General features: G+C 48.6%; 2 protein-coding genes across 2 annotated transcripts; one reads left to right on the top strand and one right to left on the bottom strand.

The window, feature by feature from the left end:
• The first annotated feature begins 41 nt into the window (after positions 1-41).
• Positions 42-17,453, top strand: LOC105180468 (protein decapentaplegic). Its single transcript, XM_011136525.3, is given in 5 exon segments — positions 42-250; positions 252-558; positions 5,803-5,863; positions 6,609-6,988; positions 14,244-17,453. Coding segments are annotated over 5 exon segments (1,659 nt in total). The 5' UTR covers positions 42-190; the 3' UTR covers positions 15,095-17,453.
• Positions 17,454-17,725: 272 nt separating this feature from the next.
• LOC105180467 (protein fem-1 homolog B) lies at positions 17,726-21,977 on the bottom strand. The gene is made up of 10 exons (XM_011136524.3): positions 21,752-21,977; positions 20,793-20,970; positions 20,495-20,712; positions 20,039-20,379; positions 19,769-19,929; positions 19,380-19,684; positions 19,028-19,257; positions 18,778-18,894; positions 18,599-18,705; positions 17,726-18,494 (listed from the first exon to the last, which is right to left on the bottom strand). Exons 1-10 carry the CDS (start codon positions 21,896-21,898, stop codon positions 18,337-18,339), a joined length of 1,962 nt encoding a protein of 653 aa, XP_011134826.1. The 5' UTR covers positions 21,899-21,977; the 3' UTR covers positions 17,726-18,336.
• Positions 21,978-22,038: the final 61 nt, after the last annotated feature.

Here is a 22,038-nt window from a genome sequence, read left to right as displayed (position 1 = left end):
ACAATCTGCGAAGGTACTTTCGCCGTCTCCGTGCCCACTTATACATTGTCTTCTGCATTGTCTTCGATATGAATTCAACAGCTAAGTAACAAACACGAATGTCTGGCTATCAATAATATCAGATACATCTTCGTCTCAGGGTTGTAAAACAATTCGGTAAACATAACCCATGCTGATTGTCGTGTGAGCGATGGCCGAGTCCAAGAGACTAATCGTCCACGAAATTCATCAGCGTGAATCAGGATGCAGGACTAGGCCCCGACGAGAGTAGGGGTGGATCGAGGATCGATGGAGTAGGATCGAGGACCACTAACAGACACAGGCGGATGAGTGAAAAGAGCAGAGCGACGAGAGGGAGGAGACTCAGCAGCGGCAGACTGGTGAAGCGAGTCCGGGAATGGGAAGAGTACGAGCGTGGGACACGACGACGTGTTCTGGGGAAGGAACAAGGACGAGCGACGTTGCACAGGAGCGTCGTAGCCGGGGGAGCGAGCCGTTCATATGGTTGCTTTGATGAAATCAGCAAGCTCCTCTCTGGTATCACACACGAGGTGTCAGGTGTGTGACTAATAATCTCCTAAAAAAATAACAAAGAGACACAGCGAAAAGTACGGATGCGGACAACGCGAAGCGCGTCTCGCTCCTGAAGCTGACTGTTAGTGGGGGGGCATGCGGTAGAAAAGGAAGGGCCAGTAGAACGGAGCGCGCTGGATCGGGGTCCGAGAGGCACACACGTTCGACGCGGCCTTGCCCAAACCTCCTCGCGATAGTTCTCCGCTCAATCTCGGCTGTGCGTTGTCCATGCGACGTGGGTTCGGAGAGTAGTTGTCGAGAGAAGCATTATCGTTGCGATCGCGTCCGCGCCAGCGGAAAACCAGCGAGAAACACGCTTGTCTCCTTCGCCGTCGCCGCCGCCGCCGCCGCCGCCGCGATCTCTCGTGCCGTTCGTGTAGTCATTGTTCTTCTTCTCTCAGGAGAGCGACAAGCGACTACTCACTCATCGGGGACGACTCGTCAACAACGTTGGAGGAAGCAAGAGAACAATAGCAGCAGCAGCAGGGAGGAGGAATATCCGTGCATACGTGCGCATCGGCGTGGAACTTGGCGGGGCCGGATTCCGTGTGCCCTGTGCGTGCGTCGTGCGTCGTGCGTACGTACGTACGCGCGTCGTACGTGCGTGCGTGCATGCGTGCGTGCGTGCGTGCGTGCGCGCGAGCGCGCGAGGACCTGTTGATAGGTCGCGCGCAGGTGTACGAAGGAGGCCCTAGCCCCTTCCTCCCTTCCTGCATCCATCAGCCGTCAACGACTGCTGCTGCTACTATCGTTGCGACGACGACGACGACGACGACGACTGCGAGAGAACGCACACCTGGTACACAGACAGAACTCTATGACCGTCTCCTGATCGACGTTCGGTAGATCGTTGTGTCTCTCCGATCGATCTCATTGGGACCAGATGCCGCGGCTTGCGAGGCCGTATATGGTATCGTGAGGAAAAGAACGTATCCTACGAGGGAGAGCAGTCCAACAGTAGTCGTCGCAGGACGAGAAGCATCGCCGTCGCAACCGACGTCTTCGTCGCCTACCTCGTTTCCCTCCTCGAGTGCCCCTGTCTCGTACCTCTTTCTTCCTCCCTTCTCCCCCTTATTCCCCCGTATTCCACCTCCTCGACCGCGCGCGCGGTCGGGTAGACCGGCCGTCGCTGGACACCGGAGAGTGCCCTCCTGGTTTTTGCGTTGTGGACCGTGCGCGCGCGCGCGCGCGTGCGAGAGTGGTGCCAGTGTGAGGTTACGCGTGGTACAGTCGTGGGGCACCGTTGAGATGCCGTGGCTGTTCGAACTACGGACTCGTGATTAGTTAGGTGAGCAAGGATTCTTGTCTTTTCTTTCTCTCTGTCTATCAGTCCGCAGTCTGTCCCTCTCCCTCTCTGTTTATGCACGCTTCTCCCCGTCCTCAACTCCGCGTATCTCTCTCTCTCTCCCCTCTCTCTCTCTCTCTCTCTCTCTCCCCCTCTCTCCCTCCCTCCCTCCCTCCCTCCCTCCCTCCCTCCCTCTCTCTCTCCCTCCCTCTCTCCCTCTCTCTCCCTCTCCCTCCCTCCCCTTCTCGCTCTCTCCTCTGCTCTCCAGCTTCTTTTTTTTGCACTTCCCCGCGTCTGTCCGTCTCTTTCTTTCTTTCCGTTCCGCGAGGCGCGCGCGAGTGCGTCGCGCGACCGCAAGATTCCTTCTTCTATTTCCTTTCTTTCCAATTGGCGTCCCACCGCTCTACTCTCCGACCCACTTCTTCCTCAACCTCAACCGCTGTCCGCGCTCATTGTCGCCGTCGCCGCCGCTGCCGTTTGCCGTCGCCTGGCCCGATTATTTTAGACGATGACGTGCCTACACTGTATGTGACTCTCTCGCGCGCGCTTCGGAGCACACCGCGCACGCAGCTCCGCGCCGACCTTATCCTTGTATATTCCAGCGCGCCGCATTCCAGCGGCGCGCTTGGTCAGCGGCATGCGTGCCTGCGATAGCAAGCGAGCGAACGAGCGAGCGAGTGAACGCGCGAATGCAAATCCGTCCATCAGCCCGCCCGCGTCGCGGACGTTGTTTCCAGGTATAAGAGGAACGCGGCGAGCGGCTGGCTTGTTTACGCATCGTCGACCGCGACGTCGTCAACAACGTGTTCGCCGTCGCCATCGTCGGTGACTCGCGGTCGCGGGTAAATTCCTCACTCGCTCGGGAGGAGAGCAGCACGTTGCCCATTAACGATCCGTCCGCGGCTCGCCGCTTGCTCGGTGGTCGCGGCCGAGCGCGCGGGTGGTCCTACCAAAACGCTCATAAGCTCGAGATATGTTTTCCCCGTGGAGAACTTGCCGGAGAACGGCATACCTGTGCCTCGCCTGGAGAGATCCCCCGGGGGTCGCCGCCGCCGTCGCTATCTATCGCCAACGAGGGTCGGCGGCGACGATGAGGTGGGCAGCGAAGGTACGCTAAAGGCACCTTTTGCAAACGCGCCCGCGCCCACACGGTAATGCACCGCGAGGAATGCATGCGTGACGAGCCTTTTTCCGCGCGAATGCGTCCCCATCGGTAAATTCATTGTCCTTGAAAAAACAAGTTGGTCGCGCGTGCGCGCGCGCGCTACGAGAGAGGCGTTGGAGAAGAAAGGATCTGGATATTATTACTTAACGCGCAATGAGAGTCTCGCTCTCTCGGACTCTCACGCGCGCCTTCTCGCTGCTGTGCCGCCGTCGCCGTCGTCGTCGTCGTCGTCGTCGTCGTCGTCGTCGTCGTCACCGCCGCCGCCGTCGTCGTCGCCGTCGCCGCCGCCGCCGCCGCCGCCGCGCGCGCGGCCCCCAGAGAGCCAAGGCGCGCGCGAGAGGCGGCGGTGGCGGTAGCAGCAGACAGCTTGGCTCTGCCTTGGTCCCACCAACCTTTCTGCCCCGTCTCTCTGCTCCTTCGTACTGCCAGGGCCGCACGAGAGGTCTGCGAGCCCTCGCGCGAGCCGCCAGCGCGCGGATGAGCCGGATAGCGCGTTGCACAAACCGCCATATTGTACCCCGCTGTCATCCCTCCGCGCGGAAACACGCGGGAGGGAGGACTGTTAATGAAATCTTTGTAACGCCGCCCGGTCGCGTTGACCGAAGAGCCTCTGACTAACACAACGTGTGATGATGCTTTTCAGCGGATGAATGGCGGCACAGTGTTTGCGAAGAGGGAGAGAACGAAGATGTAGGCCAAAGTCGTCCTAATTGCCTCCCCGCCTTCTTCTTGTTCTTGCTTTGTGACCTATCGCATTAGTGGCAATAAGGTAATCATTGCACACAGATAGCTTTCCTTCCGTACGTTACACACTCGTGAGAGACGTTCCGAGATCATCCTAGATGTGTCCTGGAGCATCCTCCAGGTTCTCCGACGCGTTTCAGGGATGATATCGCGAGATCTTGTTCTATTCGGCCGCGGTCTCGTTTGTGCTTGAAAATCGAATCGCGCGCATTTAAGGAGCGGCTAGACGAGAAAGATGACTAATGGAAGTCGTAAGATTTTCAGGACGAACGGCGTTTCGAGCATTCTCTTGCGGTGGAAAATATCTCTTTCTCATCTGCTCTGAGAGAATTCGCTCGGGAAACACGACTGAGAGGCTCGCGGGGAAGATAATTTTATGCACACGCGAAGTTCCACGCGCGTCGTTCGCCGAGAGCGGAAGAAAGCGCCGGTAGATAGAGCACGCGCCCGACGTTTCTCGGAAGAGAATTATTAGAATTAATTAACTTGCGTATGCAGCATCTCTCAGCATTAATGAGAATACCGAGAACTCGTGCCGCCGCGCGGCGTCGTTATGCGCCGGTTTTATCGAGCCGGCAGAAGGAAAAGATCGTGTTCACACGGTCATAAACGAGCGACTATTTTGTCAATGTGTTGTTGTATCCCCGCGCGATGCATTATCATTAATTACGCATTATGATTTATTTAAATGAATTGGCACGTCGTATTCTCCGCTCGATCGGCAGAGTGTTATAGCTTCTCTCGCTGCTTTTTTATTCGCAGATCAATCCGATCAGTCTCAATTGTGGATTCTCCGCGGACCGTGACAGAGCTCGAAAGCGAATAAATTCGCGAATTCGCGGGAGAGAGAAAAATCTCGCGCCGAGGTAACGTTCTCCATAGTCTTTGATTTTGCGTCAGAATAATTTCGCTTGCGTCGATTATCGATTAGCGATTCTCCGCGCAGTAACTAATCTCGTGTGATATTCAAGCAGGTCTTCCTTGTACGTCGCAGAGGCTTTCTTCCGCTTCGGGTCCGACGGTCGCGTCGGGGCCCGCATCGACGTTCGTTTTAGCGTAACGCTAAAACAGGAAGGCATTCACCGGGCTTAGCATTTTACACTGAATGAAACCGAGAGTGGAACACATATCCGCTTAATGTCCACCGATAACGGCCGCGAGCGAACGAGCGAGCGAGTCACGGCGGCATAAATATTCTGCCTTTGAGAAATACGCGCTGAAAATCGCGGATAAAACCAGTTTCGTCCGCCGCGGACGGAACTCTACCGTTAATGCAACGCAGCAAGTGTGTCATGAGACAACATTGTTCGATCAATTCCGAAAATTACACGTCGCGCAGTCGTTACGGGCTGACGGTTACGCTCCAAATAGCAACTCGCGGCTCGCGTTACGTCGAGGCGTTTCGCACCTCGTGTCCTTTTTTTAGAAGGTAACTTTGTTGTCAACAGATCGCGTAAGCGTTCCTGTGATATTTACGTGTTGAGCGTGTGACAAACGGCAGTTCAAGTAACAAAGGATAGACCTAGCCGACGGTTATCTGGCGATGCACACAGGTGTAACAGTCGCGACCGTTACGAGCGAGCGAGCGAGTGTTCCTCGTTCTCGATCTTTCGTTAATTCGAGCTGTCCAATCCGTTCTTCTTCCGAGAGACCCCGGAGATATTCGTCGAATCACCCTGTATAAGATCGTAAAAAGAGACGCCCGATGGCCGAAGAGTAAGAGAAAGCGATTACTTTGGGACAGAAGGCTGATTCGACGAATTCCTCCGCATCCATTGGCGGACCCAGGAACCGAGGACCCGTGGAATTGGGTCCTGGGAGAGCCTGATCATCCTCGCCTCGTGCTGACTCAGAGAAATTATGCGGTATCTCGCCGCGGTAAAATTTCCGAGAGATTTCGCGAAATTTGCCGCATCTCGCGTTTGCTCAAAAGTCGCAGAAGCGCAAAAGTCGCGAGGACGTTCAAGATTGTTCAGCATGATTAGTGTTGTTATGCCCGCGTTTTTGTGTGAAATCTACCGGTTATGTTGTACAGCGTTTGAATTGTGCCGTATATTTGCTTTGAAGCAGCTAAAGAGTTCCGGAGAAAAAGAAAAGTAAGTCGACCGAGTCGATCTGAAAATATGAACCGAAATTATCTATTTTCTACCTGGGCGCACAGCTGTATCTCACGGCTTCGCGCTGCTTATCTCGAGTACCGTGCATCCTTAAGGACTGACTAATGTACCTTTAGAAAAGGTTGCTCAATCTGTTCCCTCCAATTCTTCGGGCCAGACCGCATTTCTTTAATGAACTCCTCAGTCTCTGCTCTCTCAGTCAGCCATCGTCCACCGTAGGTAAAAGGTGCCTTCTTAAGTACCACTCGTGTGACTAGGGAGCCGCTCAAAACAAAAAAGTGAGGAATAAAGAATTCTCGGGTCGTTTGCTGTTGAGAAACTGTGTGCTCATTTATAATAAATCATCGCGCGTGTCATCATCGTGTGTCGCGAATTCACAGAAGAAGAATAATTCGTTTGAATTAATGAATTCTTTTCGAATTTTACGACAGACATTAATTGTCTTCAGCGTCCCTTGGTATGAAAAAGACAAAGTTTCGTCCGTCAATTTGGACTTGCAAAGTCCTTCTCAAACAAGAAAATATTTACACAACCATATTTTGCTGAGGATAATGCATGAAGATGCAGACGCGAGAATAAGACAGTCGCGCGCGCGTGAGCTCGCGTCTGAATCTCCACCAGAAATGTTACAATTCACGGATTATCTAGAGCTTAATCGACATTGTAAAGTCAAACTTGATCGTTTCGCCGGATTCTTTGACACTTCTCTCGTGTGTGCTTCCAGGGAGGTAACGTCAGCGAGTGACGACGTCACGATGCGCATGTCGCCGCTGCTGAGTCTAGTGCTCGTGGCAGCAATCGCGCTGCTAGCAAATGCTAACGCAGAGACTAGCCTACGCATCAACTCGAACACGACTGCATCGTCGCCATCGTCGTTGTCGTCGAATCACATGAAGAAGCGCGAGCAGGTGATCGCCGGGATAGAGGCCAGCCTGCTCACCTTCCTAGGTCTCCGCAAGAGACCCAAGCCCCAGGGATTGACTCACGTTCCGGAGTCACTGAGGAAACTGCACAACATTCAGAACAGCATCGGCACAGCGGACATCGCAAAGCCGGGCATTCACGCGCGATCGGCCAACGTCGTTCGTTCGTTCTACCATGTCGGTAAGTGGGCTTGTAATTCTGCCGGCGTTTCACGTGTCTCGCTCTCGGTAGGGAACGCGCGAAGGAGCGAGATACCCACGTACGCAATTACTTCGGGAACAAACCCGAGAGAGCAAACCCGAGAGGGAACAAACCTTAGCTGCTCGCTATTTGGCCGAAGACGGCCGATGAACGTTGTACACGTGCGTTTCTCACACCGCATTCTTGTCCGTCTCATCATCACAAAACGCTGCCCGTTCGCCGCGTCCCTTGGCTCTCTTCATCCCCACGATCTGCGTTTATCAACCTGTGAATCGTCAAAAGAGCGTTGAAATACCGATTAATTTCGTCGACAGCGTTGCATCTCGACCGATATCGTAAGCGGATTTTATTGGGTGCGAAAAGGCAAAATTATACGACGAGATTACAAGCTCGGGTTGTTCTAACTAACATTCTCGGTATCCTTCTCCGCAGGTTCTCAACGTTGATATATTAAAAAATGACGATACGTCGTACGCGAAGAATTGTCACCGTCGTCGGTATGCGTAAATATACGCAAGAGGCATCATTATCATCGCCGTCGTACATTCGCAATTTGTGAATCACTGAGCGGCGGTGTCAACTAGCACGGGAAGTTGCGAATCGTAATTCGAAAACAGGTTGGCGACTCTTTCGACTCTCAGTGAAAGTACAGTAGTAGCAATGTGCCCGTTATCAATCGTCATTCGTTCTACGCCGGCAAACGCAAGTGACAAATTCTCGTACGATCGCGCTGGAGCAACTCGACTCAATAATTCCGTGTTTTGACTACGAACTCAATATCCGCAATATTTAACGCAAATGCGGATTTTTGGTCTATCGCAAGGTATCCGTAATGAGGATAATTGTGCATATATATGCGTACAATAAGTATCCTATGTATGTATGTGTGTGTGTATGTGATAAGTATCATGTGTGTACGATACATAGAAGAGTCCTTTTTTTATTCGTGAGTCTTGTAAGAATTTCCGGACCACGCGATAATTTGAGGAAGACATTGGCCCGCGAATTGCAAGTTTACGTTAAGTATAGTGTGATTAGCATAACAGGCGTGATTTTATTGAGAGTACAAATTAGTTCGGTCCGTTTTTTGTGTTAAAAGATGTATTTATTTCAAAACAAAATGAATTAACAGATCAATTCAAGTATTTTCCATCGTTGGCTACTACTTTCTCCCATTTCTCAGGCAATTTTCGAATTCCATCTCGAAAAAATAACTCGTCTTTTGAGGTGATCCAAGTTTGGAGCCAATTTTCGATATCTGCGAAAGAAGTGAACCGGTGACTTGCCAAATCGTGCTGCATCCTTCGGAACAACCAGTAATCAGAAGGAGCAATGTCCGGAGAATACGGCGGGTGCGGTAAAACATCCCATTTGAGCGTTTCCAAATATTTTTTTACGACTTTTGCGACATGAGACCGAGCGTTGTCATGAAGAAGAATAACTTTATCATGTCTTTGCTCGTATTCCGGCCGTTTTTCCGGCTCGTATCCAGGCCTCAACGGCTTGTTGAGTCACTCCCAATAATTCTGCAAGCTCCTCTTGCGTTTGACTCTGATCTTCTTCGAGTAATGCCTCTAATTCTTTGTCCTCGAATTTTTTTGGCTGTCCAGAGCGAGGCTTGTCTTCGACGCTGAAATCTCCATCCTTGAAACGTCGAAACCATTCCCTACATGATTTATCAGTTGGAGCAGCGTCACCATAAACTTCAACAAGCATTCGATGAGCTTCAGCTGCACTTTTCTTCCAATTAAAGCAGAAAATTAAAACCTCCCGCAAACGCTGCTTGGTTAACACAAAATTCGACATTTTCAACACTGTAAAAAGCAAGGTTTTTGTATGAAACTCAAAGCGATATAAACTGAATATTATTGGCAGATGTTAAACCTCTCTGAAACCGCCAAAATCGGCAGTCATTATGAACCATTCATAACAGCCGGAGCCATCTTTTGAAAACGGACCGAACTAATTTGTACACCCAATAGGTATTAAGGTTTATTCCAAGCCGTAGTTATATACAGGAGACGATTGTCCCTTTTCTGAAAAAGGACCTATGCTTGCACGGCATATACTAGGTGTGTGAATTAATTCGGTCCATCTGGCGGTCAATTGCTGTACTATGTAATTTTCTAATCTCTAATGTCTATAAAAGGCTTTATTTAGTTTTGATATCTGACAATAATATTCAGTTGATAAACGTTTGGGTTTGTAACAATAACATCGTGTTTATCTGATTCGAAAATGTCGAAATTCGAGCCAAAAAAGCATCATTTCCGGGAAGTTCTCATTTTCTGTTTTCATTTAAAGAAAACAGCCTCTGAAGCTCATCCAATGCTCGTAGAAGTTTATGGTGAAAGTGCTCCCACCGGTAAATTATGCAGAGAATGGTTTCGACGTTTCAAAAGTGATGATTTCGGTGTCGATGACAAACCTCGTCCAGGCCGAAGAAGTTCGAGGACGAGGAATTGCAGGCGCTAATCGATGAAGATCCGTGTCAATCACAACATGAGCTTGCGCAATTGTTGAATGTTGGATATATTTCGATAATCCCAAACGAAGGAAATCCATTAGCGATCCAGGAAAACCATCCACATCGATACCAAAGCGGAATATTCACGGCAAGAAAGTAATGCTCTGTATACGGTGGGACGTAGAAGGGTGTAGTGTATTATGAACTATTAAAACAGAGCTAAACCATCACTGCTGAACTTTACCAACAACAATTGATCCGTTTAAACAACGCATTGAAGAATAAGAGGCCGGAATATGCAAAGAGACACGACAAAGTGATCTTCCAGCACGATAACGCTCAGCCACATGTTGGAAAGATTGTGAAGGCCACCTTGGAAATAATTGGCTGAGATGCTTTACCTCACCCGCCTTATTCATCAGACATTGCTCCATCCGATTATCACTTGTTCAGGTCGATGGCACACGGGCTTTCGAACCAGCACTTCAACAATTATAAAGAAATAGAGAAATGGCTCAATGAATGGATCGCTTCGAAGGACGAGTCGTTTTTCCATCACGGAATGCAACAACTGCCAGACAGATGGGGAAAAATAATAGCAAGCGATGACAAATACTTTGATTAGTGTACTTTTTCATGTTTTTCCATACTAAAGTCTTTTTTTGGATGAAAAAACGGACCAAATTAATTCACACACCTAATAGCTAAAGTAGCGCGATTGCGAAAAAAATTTAGATTCGAATAGTCTGTAATGAGAGAGAAAGAGAGAGAGAGAGCGCATACGTTTCGCTGTTTCGTTTACTTGCTTTCGACGACAATGAACGTACTCTAATCTTCTCAATCCCCGTCATCGCGATAGTGTACCTTCCGAAAGATACGTATTCAATTTTTTTTCTTTCATTATTATCTGAGACACTAATTTGAGCACTTTGTTTCCAACACGATTATCTCGTTCTTTCACAAATTTAGAGCACGCAGAGAATACGCCGAGTTTGCCCACCGCGTGAAAAGGAAAAGAAAGGCATCCGAACGATTTCATGGTTGTCCAACCGACAAAGGGCCCTCCCTTGGCCGCGCTGATTACTGAGAGCGTGCCGCGCCGGATCCCGAGTGTCCTACGGGGGACCTTAGAACAAAAAGGAGTCAGCTCCTTACACGCTCTCCGTCTCTCTCGTAGGGGTATTATCGTTCGATGATGAGACCACCTTGGAATGTACCGAAGGGATTCTCAGAGAGCCGCCGTCAGGTATCTCTTATTCTCTCTCTCTCTCTCTCTCTCTGTCTCTCTCTCTGTCTCTCTCTCTGTCTCTCTCTCTCTCTCTCTCTCTGTCTCTCTCTCTCTCTCTCTCTCTCTCTCTCTCTCTCTCTCTCTCTCTCTCTCTCTCTCTCTCTCTCTCTCTCTCTCTCTCTCTCTCTCTCTCTCTCTCTCTCTCTCTCTCTCTCTCTCTCTCTCTCTCTTCCCCTCCCCTCTCTCTCTCCTCCGTTTTCGCGGGAGGTCCAGCTTCCGTCCCAATGATTCACATCCGGATTGTTAATATAGACGAGTCGGTACATTCCTACCGATTGTTCCCGAGGCCAAATTTCGCCAAAGTCTTCTTGGTCGGATCCGCGGATAGGATCGGTATTCGAAGTCGCTGATCCTCCCGGCCGAGAGCATCGAGCGGAAAAGTAGAAGCATACGCGGGGGATGACATAACGTAGGAGAAAGTAGTGAGAGCAATTAAGGAGGATGCGTAATGGAAAGTGACCGGGCATCGTGAGCTGAACCTGATGTCTGTCTCATCTCGTCTGGTCTCGTCTCGTCTCGTCTCATCTCATCTCATCTTGTCTCATTTCATTTTGCCTCGTCTGTCTTCGCAGAGGCATTGTCCCGATGAAAGCGCTCGTCCCGCTCGGGACGATAGCTGAACGCCCGCGACGACGCGTCGTCGCTTTAAATTGCCGCTTGTGAGAGAGAAAAGAAACCGGGAGCAGTGTCGGTTTTGCTTCAGCAATATTACACGATTCTAATGCTGGACGAGCTACGGACGAGGAAAAGAGGAGACGCGCGCCGTGTCTCTTTCATGTCTCGATCATGATGTTTTCATTGTCGCAAACGAATCGTCGACATCGTTCTCGCGTGCCCTTGACACGCGAATCTGAACTCGTCGAGATAATACCGGTTTCTCGAACCCCGGAACCTAAAACGACGCGTCCTTCCAGTACCAGAGGTGACGGCTGACGTAGCACGCGGGTTTGAGGCTTTTCGGAATAGCCGATTCTTGCACGTTCAGATTTTCCTTGTTCAACCAACTCTCTCCGTTCATCGGGACGAGATTTCGAGAAACGCTCCGTTTCCAACAGCGTCGTGACCAGTAGGATTAATTCAGGGTATCGTTCGGCATTCTTCGATTATAGTAATCGGCCTCCGAGTGCCAAGGTTAATGAGATATGTAGCGGAGATTCAACAGGAATTCCGACATGCCATGCTAATTGTGGAAACTTACGAATGAAACCCGATGGATGGTAGCTCGTAGGCACGGCGCGTCAGTGGCGAAGAATGTGTTGAGAGAACATGTCGGTGTTTTATTTTGTTTACAAACGGCACACATACCGAGCGAGCTGAGGTATCGACGCTGTCGACGGACATATCTAACACATATCAGATAAGATTTGAATGAAATTAATCAGACCTGAAGAATCTTCCACACGATTCAACGTCCTTCTATGGGAACGCTTGGCGAATTGAAATTAAAATCGTCCGCCTCCTCCGCGCTCTCTCTTCGGCGGCTCTGCGTCGTCTCGTTTCCATAGAAATTGCTGGATTCTGCGAGACAAACGTGTGTGACACGCTTGATGACCGGTGTATGTGTGTGCGCGCGCTTAGGAGCGGCCCCGACGTCTTAGAGAATTAACATATGTATATAACAACGTGCGTTTAATGAGCGCACAACGCCGCTGCACACAATCCGCTGTTTTCGAATCGGCAGCGCAACTGCGTCACACACACACATACACACACACGCACGCACGCACGCACGCACGCACGCACGCACGCACGCACGCACGCACGCACGCACGCACGCACGCACGCACGGCACGCACGCACGCACGCACGCACGCACGCACGCACCACGCACGCACGCACGCACGCACGCACGCACGCACGCACGCACGCACGCCCCCACGCACGCACGCACGCACGCACGCACGCACGCACGCACGCACGCACGCCACGCACGCACGCACGCACGCACGCACGCACGCACGCACGCACGCACGCACGCACGCACGCACGCACGCACGCACGCACGCACGCACGCACGCACGCACGCACGCACGCACCGCACGCACGCACGCACGCACGCCCACGCACGCACGCACGCACGCACGCACGCACGCACGCACGCACGCACGCACGCACGCACCACGCACGCACGCACGCACGCACGCACGCACGCACGCACGCACGCACGCACGCACGCACGCCACGCACGCACGCACGCACGCACGCACGCACGCACGCACGCACGCACGCACGCACGCACGCACGCACGCACGCACGCCACGCACGCACGACGCAACGCACGCACCCGCACGCACGCACGCACGCACGCACGCACGCACGCACGCACGCACGCACGCACGCACGCACGCACGCACGCACGCACGCACGCCGCACGCACGCACCGCACGCACGCCCACGCACGCACGCACGCCCACGCACGCACGCACCCCCCCCCCCCCCCCCCCCCCCCCCCCCCCCCCCCCCCCCCCCCCCCCCCCCCCCCCCCCCCCCCCCCCCCCCCCCCCCCCCCCCCCGCACGCCACGCACGCACGCACGCACGCACGCCCCCCGCACGCACGCACGCACCGCACGCACGCACGCACGCACGCCACGCCCACGCACGCACCCCCGCACGCACGCACGCACGCACGCACGCACGCACGCACGCACGCACGCACGCCACGCACGCACGCACGCACGCACGCACCCCCCCCCCCGCCCCCCCCCCCCCCCCCCCCCCCCCCCCCCCCCACGCACGCACGCCACGCACGCACGCCACGCACCCGCACGCACCCGCCCACCCGCACGCCCCACGCACGCACGCACGCACGCACGCACGCACGCACGCACGCACGCACGCACACAGACACACCCAACACGCTTGTAGCGCTATTGGCTATTTTCGCAGAAGCGTAACTTAAATTACGCACATCGCAAAGCATCCGTATGGGTCACGCAAACGGAAGATTATATTCTGGCGGCGCTCCTTATTAATGTGAATGTCGTGAGATAACGCACAAACACGTCCGGATGATTTTCTTTCTCTCGAAAACTTTTAGCTCTACTCTCAGGTACCGATTCAGAGAACATTGCATAATGTGCTCAGTCAGGAAATAATTCGACAGCTTTACGAGAGGTGCTTGGGAAGATGGGTTTTGTTATATGAACGTTTGTTTTTGTATTCGCTTCGTCTCTGTTTCAAAACTAACATTGTGCATCTTTTGTGCCGACACTGAAAGACCATGAAAATCGATTTTCCGTCTCTTTAAATTCCATTTTCTAAAGAATGACGCACGCACCTGTTACCAATCCGTTAAATCACGGTCCTTTGCCGCAGGTAGAGAACACCCGGAGAGAGAGAGAGAGAGAGAGAGAGAGAGAGAGAGAGAGAGAGAGAGAGAGAGAGAGAAAGAGAGAAAGCCTCACAAAGTGGTGGCCGCGTATTGTCCGAAGCGAACCCTCTTTAGGAGCGCGTCTAATCGCTGATTGTCTCCTTCCAGAGAGCAAGCTGGACCAAAAGTTCCACTCGCCGAATCACTTTCGGCTCTCCTTCGACCTCAGCAAGGTGCCCAACGAGGAAACATTGCAGGCGTCCGAGCTGCTGTTGTCGCGCATCCCGATGACTGATATCGAGGAGAAGCAGAAGCGTGGTCGCGTGCTAGTGTACGACATAGTGCGGCCCGGTGTGAAAGGTCAACGGCAGCCGATATTGCGGCTGATCGACAGCAAGGTGATCGACCTGACGAAGAACGCGACTGTGAGTCTGGACGTGCACCCGGCGGTGGTGAGATGGATACAGAATCACCGCGACAATCACGGCCTGCTGGTGCACGTGACCGGGCCGTACGATCGCAAGCGGGAGCACGTGCGGTTGAAGCGCGCCGCGGACGAGCACGAAGAAGCGTGGCTGGTGAGCCAGCCGATGCTGTTCGCTTACATGGACGACGGCCGCTATGAGATGGCATCGGCGCATCAGATAATGGACCGGCGGGCCAGACGTGCCGTGATGCGGAAGAACCGGCGGAAGGACGGTCGCGAGAATTGCCGGCGGCATCCGCTCTACGTCGACTTCGCGGATGTCGGCTGGAACGACTGGATTGTCGCGCCGCCCGGATACGACGCCTTCTACTGCCACGGTGATTGCCCGTTTCCTCTAGCGGACCATCTGAATTCGACGAATCACGCGATCGTGCAGACGCTCGTTTACTCCACCAAGCCGACCATGGTGCCGAAGGCGTGTTGCGTGCCGACCGCGCTCAGCTCGATATCCATGCTTTACTTGGACGAGGAGAACAAGGTGGTGCTGAAGAATTACCAGGACATGGCGGTCCTCGGATGCGGTTGCCGCTGAAACATTTCTCCCTCCTTACCAAACCGCCTGTACCGGCGAGACATCTCCGCGGTGTCTCTTTGGTACAGCGGTACTTTTGAGGATCGTGCTGCTTGCTTGCCCGTTGCTCGACGTCGCTCGCCTCGAGAGAGAAGACGCGGCAGCACGGCGATGCAGCACGCGGAGGATGAAGAAGAAGAGAAGGACGAGCAGAGAGACGATGAGATATTTATTCTGCGCGCTCGCGCGGACTCCCGCCGCGGACTCTCGGACGCGTCTCTGTCGTCGCTATTTTTCTTGTGGATCTTGTGTATCAGAATAAAAAAAAGAAACATGCGAGAGTATGAAAGAGTGTATGTCGTTTAGACTTAAGAGAAAAAAGGGAAATAAGTGAGACGAAAGTATCCATCACAGTGAGGGCAGCGACGAATGTCGAAGTAATCTCATAGTAGGAACGATCACGAGATATATAGGTGTAATTGCGAACGATACGTCTTGCGATTCCCCGATGACACTCTGGCGCGGACAAGGTTTCTCTAGAGATTTATTGGCGCATCGACTAGATCTGACTAGAAGCTTCTTCGATCAAGAAGCTTCTCGATTTCGATCAGAGATGTAACTATTGATACATGAGAGTTCCGTCGCAATCGGTAGGACTAACTCGAGGTGATGATCGAAAGTGAAGGTGAAAGTCGACTAATGCGAATCGATCAACAAGGGTTGATCGTCATCTCGAGCTGAAAATCATGGCCGAGCGGCGATATAATTGAGAGCAGCAGCCGTTATTGTTGCCGTGGATCATCATCCGAGCCGATTAAGAATGCGATGATAAGAGGAGCAGCAGCAGCAGCAGCAGCAACTTGCTTGCTTGCTTGCTTCCTTCCAGCCGGATTCAATTGAGAAAATGACGAGATTAACTCCTATCTGATGATGAACAGGCGACCATCGGCAGATCTAATTTTACGAGTTAACGTCCGCCCAGTTTTGCCTCCGCCAAATGTGCATCGTTCGAATCTCTCTGTGACGCGGTAGACGAGATAAGAGACGAGACACGACAGGACGAAGAAGAGTGTGCGCGCGCGCGCGCGCTGTTGCTGCATTCCTTGTAATCTTCTCTCACCAGTGATTCTCATATTTCCACATAGAAATAGAAACGTTCACGCGAAACGTCTACGCGAAGGCGACACTCCCGACGTACCCCGGCACTCGTCGTTCTCTTCGAACACCCAAAATGACTCTACTTCGCTTGAAAAAAGTAAAAAGAAAAGTAAAGAAAAAGAATGCTGGACAGCGGCGCCCTTCGTGCCTGCGAGAAGGACTTGAGAGCTGCGTCGATTCTGTGACTTTTGTCTGTGAAAGTGCGATAAAAAACGATTCATTCATTAATTTTATCATATTGTATCCTCTTCTAACAAAGCGAGTTGCGTCCAGCGACGAATGATATTATACAATGTTGACGCAATTTAATTTCTTTCTATCTGTTTTGTGTTTGTTTTTGTCTTCTCTTATTTTCGTACGCTCGCATACTTGCGAATCCACACGTTATAGGCGCGTTATAGAGAGATTTCTCGATGTAAGTCTCGCGAAATGGGAGATGATAAGCGAGCGGCGTGGGTAACACAGCGCGACAAATAAAAGGGAACAAGAGCACCGAGTGATTTCGATTTCGGCGAAGATTGCGCATCACTGGTAAACTACACACAGTCACATTGCGAGAGACACATACACAGGCACCGTAACACTTCGGCGAGTAGACAACGAGATCACGTGTCGGAAATGCATAATTGACTAATAGTAACGTGTAATTTCGACGATATAGAAATGCCTTTTCTATATGCTCGCTCTTGCGCGCACACGCGGTAAACCATCATCAATGCGGCAATGTCGACTGTTCCCGTATCGATAATGGTGTTCGTCATGCAAAAATGAATGGTAAACGTGAATGGTAAAGCCCACCGGTCGTTGAATCGCGTATCGATATTCGCGTCTGGACGATATCGCCGCAGCAAACGTTTTGAAGGGACAGGGCAGCAAATTGGACGGGTAAATCGGCGTGTCCGGTGCGCGCGCATTTCTCATCCACATCTACGAGGACGTATGTAATGCATTTCTCTTTCTTCCCCGCTGACAGACGCGAGAGTCAATGTATATCTTACATAAATCCTGCCGTCACGAATAAATTGTGTACCTGCCTATGAGAATTACTCTATTTATTTTTCTTTCTTTCTTTTGCCAAAAGATCTTCAACACACGTGTATATTTGTACAGAAGTGTTAATTAATAAGCGAGCGCCGTTGTAAAATGTGTATAATAGGTAAAATAAATGAGTCTGTAAACAATTGTAAATAATACGATGTAAAGTATTGTGTGCGTATGTATATTCTCGCATATTTTATCATTATTTTCTTCTCCCCACCCTCAATTCTCCCCACGACTGTATACAGAGAGAAAGATAGATAGATTGCGTGTGTAAATATTAAATAAATTTGATATGGCAATCACACCAGTTTGTAATCTCAACACCTTTCTGGATATTCTCGCTCGTGGCTCGTATTTTTTGCAACGCACATCTCAAAGAACACATTCTGTGTGTGAGATTTGCATTAATTTTTACACGCACGTACGCTAATCAACTAATCATTGTTTGAAAAGTTCATTTAGTTTGATTTTATTTATCACAGGAATTACAAGATTAAAATTAATAAAAACTTTAACTTTGAGGACAACGTAAACCGAATACACAATGGCCGCTCATAATTACAACACATTCCATTGCTCGCCACCATTCGACTCTCGAAATTCCGCTTATTTGAGACTTCATAAAAACATAAACCCGAACGCCGTGACTACGTAGCGATATTATTTATCATCTATAAAGTACGATGATGAATACAACTGTTTCAATATCAGCGCAGACTCCTTGCATTACTCCCGTAAGACAAGATAATTCTGACCAAAGAATTATCTTTTCTCGAGGGATCCTGCGTATTATAAAAGGCAATTTTTTTGTTCACAAATCCTATAATTATTATAATTATTAAACTGTATAAACAATAAGCAATGTATATAAATCGCACGTCAACATCTTTCGCAAGACATCTACGGAATTTCAAGTTTATGTATCCCTTACATACATATTGCTGACCGAGTGTCATACGCGATATACAATTTACTTTACATTATTTACGATGATTTTAGTGTACTTTGTACAATAATATTACAGAAAATTTCGATTCTTCACAGTAATAACTGTAGAGCACTCGTCAACCTTGATTCAATCCAGGTCCGTGCAGCTCTATAAAGGTTTCGAGGCAACGTGGCACGTTGCCGGTATACGACAAATTGTAAGCCTTCACCGCTTTGGCCGCCATACACATTAGAGACAATTTGGTCTGTGATCGTAGTATTATTTCAGCTACGCCTGCAATGCACAAGTGAAATATCAACCAGATAATTTGCAAGTTTGGGCACTGGCGTACTGCAGACGGAATGCCTGAATCTCTAATATTCGAGTGTTATATTTACCTGTGGTGACTGCATCGTACGGTGTGTGTCCTCTGTTATTTACAGTGTCCATATGCGCTCCAGCTTCTATGAGCTCCATTATAATTGAGTGTAAAGTCGAAAAATCGCTACAAAGTTTGAAGGATTTTATAAAAATCTCTTTGTATCTTTGTAACTGTGTGATATCAATCATAAAGTACCTAATGGATTTACTGTAGCCAACAATAATGTGGAGCGGCGTGTTTCTCTCGTTGTCCATCGCGTTCACATCGGCGCCGCAACGAATTAATAATTTTGCCGTGGCCGCGCACGGAAATCTAGAAATCACATAAATTGCTTAAATAAAGCTTCAAATTTAAAAATTAATTTTTTGACCTTTTAACTCTCTCTCTCTCTCTCTCTCTCTCTCTCTCTCTCTCTCTCTCTCTGCCTTTCTTTCTCTTGACGTACTTGCAAACATCGTTAGTGTGAAAATCGTCGACGGGAGTTTCAGCATTCACAGCGAGATGTAACAGAGTCTGTCCATCTTTCAAACATATCCGTAGCGCGCACAACTTGTGAACCAAGTGGTGCGCTTTAGTCAAATCCGATTCGTTACATCTGTTCCCGTTCAGAGTCATGAGTTTCGTCAAAATCGTTAAGATATACAAAGTCGTTGTGGTATTTGACTCCAACTCTTCCTATGCAGATATTACTTCTAAATACGGAGAAATATGTTTCTATATGTGTCACACAATGAGAGGGTGCACGATAAAGTAAACAAATTGGAAGTGGATCCGAGTGATTTTCACATTAAACGTACAACATACTGTTCAGCGTCATCCTTCAGGTCTGGATTTTGCATCTTGGCTTTATTCTTGCTCAATTCCGTAATGCTTGCCTCCAGTACATTTATCACTTGAGAAATATCCAGATCGACACCTACGTGTATCATCTGCGAGAAGACTTGCGCGAATCGAAGAAGATCCGTCACAACGGTTATATTATTAAGCTGCCTCAGTTTTAAAGCATGCAGCCACAAGTCTATGCATCTATCAAATCTGGCGTTATCCGCGAATATTGCACCTCTGAATACTATAGGATGTGTCAGTTCTGGATTGTGGAGGCCTGTATAAGAAAATATTAAAATACATATTATATAAATAATAGGGCAATACTTTAGTAAAACATATGTATCAAGTGTATATCCACCTAATATTCTCTCTCGAATAGCAAGCGACTCCATGTGTATGGCATTAGCATTATTTTTGATATTTTCTAATTGTTCTAGCGTTTCACATTCCTTCCAGTTCTCGTACGCTTTCACTGTTAAACCTAGTTTCTTATATACAATATTATTAGTATCGCTATACCTGGGGGGACATAAGAAAAATGACACAGATGTAACGAAAACGAGGTATTATGTTTCGATAAAATAAAAGAATATATGATAGTAATTGGCCTTGCCTTGCCTTGCCTTACCTTAATTCCATTGCCTTATGCAGGTACTTGTACGCTTTAATTAGGCAGTAACTATCCTTATCGTTAGCGTAAGATGCTCCGAGTAGCTCGTAAGCATCTATTATCTCCTCTTTTGTTACTTCTTCTCTCTTTACTAAGCATTCAACTACTTGTGCGCGCGTACGCTCAGCAGCCGCTATTAAAGGCGTCATACCGCTTACATTCTTTGTCATTTTCGTCCCATACCTCAACAATTCGCGAACGATCATGGTATGTCCACACTCGGCGGCAAAGTGTAATGCTGTTGCTCCACAAAGTGCTTTTTGATTAGGATCCGCTCCTTTGTCCAGTAGAAAATTTACCTGAGATATAGTATGGAAAGCTTTAGATATTGAAAATAAATAAATATCAATAAGTATAACACAATAACATAATGTATATTGTAAATTATGTATGGTAATGTGTAAATATTCTCACAACATCAAGATGTCCCTTGTACGCTGCAATCATGAGGCAGGTGTTATTAAATTTGTTAGAAATACTTATATCTGCTTGATGATCAGTTAAATATTTAACGATATCCAAACGACCATCAAAGCATGCAGCTCGAAGTGGAGTGGAATTAGTTTTCGTCGGATGATTAACATTCGCTCCTGCTTTCACAAGAGTTTTAACAACATTCAAATGTCCTGCTCCTATAGTCAATATGTATCATAGTGTATAGTGATATATTGTTATAATACAAAATTATTTCCTTATTATTTTTTGACTGTACCTGCTGCAGCCCAAAGTGCACTAGCTCCTTCAATAACATATCCATCAAACTTAACAGTCCCTTCTTGCTCTAAGTCAGGCTTAAATTTGTCTAGCAGCATTTTAACTACCTTATCATGTCCATAACGTGCGGCAATAATTAAAACTGTACACCTTTGCCCATCATCTTCTAAAAATTTCTATAAATATAAATATAGATATTATTTTATACAAATTTGCACTTTTTTATTCGTTATATATATTATATTACATATTGTGATCATATAATAGATTTTGTAGTTTATAAAATTTATATAAAGATTTGTAACATATATATATATATCCAATATTAATCAAACACTTTTGAGTATAATAAAAACTTAAAACTATAAATTTTTTTATTACAAGCATATTTTTTCTTTGTTCATACTATAACATCAACATACACAAACACATGCACATACATATTGTGTATCTAAGCATGTTGCAAGTTGCCCTAAATAATTCCTTTTAGATGTGTTACAAACTTATGTAGGTTTTAGTGTCACATCGATACTTATATAATAACAACTTTTACGAATTTAATTATCTCAATTATTATTAAAATAATTCCTGGAATTAGATGTATATAGATCCAACAATAATTCTAATTTGCTATTCAATACAATTCTAAAATTATAATCAAAACAAGATGTTATTATAGAATTAAAGCTAGAAATTATTGTGTACATAATTCTGAATAAAGCATTCATATACTCAGTAATAAGATATTAGTCTATTCTCGATGTATCCCTTTTTTTGCAAAAGAATAATCTGATCAAGCATCAACATTATTAATATAACCGATTATTATTCAGCTGCATAATATCCATGTTTACGACATACGTCAAAAACAGCATCACAAAAAGTGACACGATAGCTAATATTTACCCGTGACCAACTGATATTTATATGAAATGACGCAACGAGCGCACGATTTACCTGGTTAATTAGGCGATTGATATCGGCGTTCGATCTATCGTTGAGCAATGTATAAAGAGCGATCGCCATTCCATCCCTTGCTGAATAATAAATCCGTTTGGCTAACGATTTCTGGAATTCGTCTATTATCTCGCTCACGATGTCCATGTCGCGTGCTCCTCGTCGCCAGACGTCCTGACAGTACTCGAACAATATCAACCGAAAGCACACAGGAACGTGGTAACCTCAAAACTCATGTTCCTCGCCGTTCGCGAGCGTACGGAAAATACATCGCACGCCGCCGCCAC

The sequence above is a fragment of the Harpegnathos saltator genome, unplaced genomic scaffold (genome assembly GCF_003227715.2).
Source record: "Harpegnathos saltator strain DR-91 unplaced genomic scaffold, Hsal_v8.6 scaffold293, whole genome shotgun sequence".
NCBI classification, from domain to species: Eukaryota; Metazoa; Arthropoda; class Insecta; order Hymenoptera; family Formicidae; genus Harpegnathos; species Harpegnathos saltator.
The sequence above is the reverse complement of the archived record's forward strand: the minus strand, read 5'-3'. Positions and strand labels throughout refer to the sequence as shown.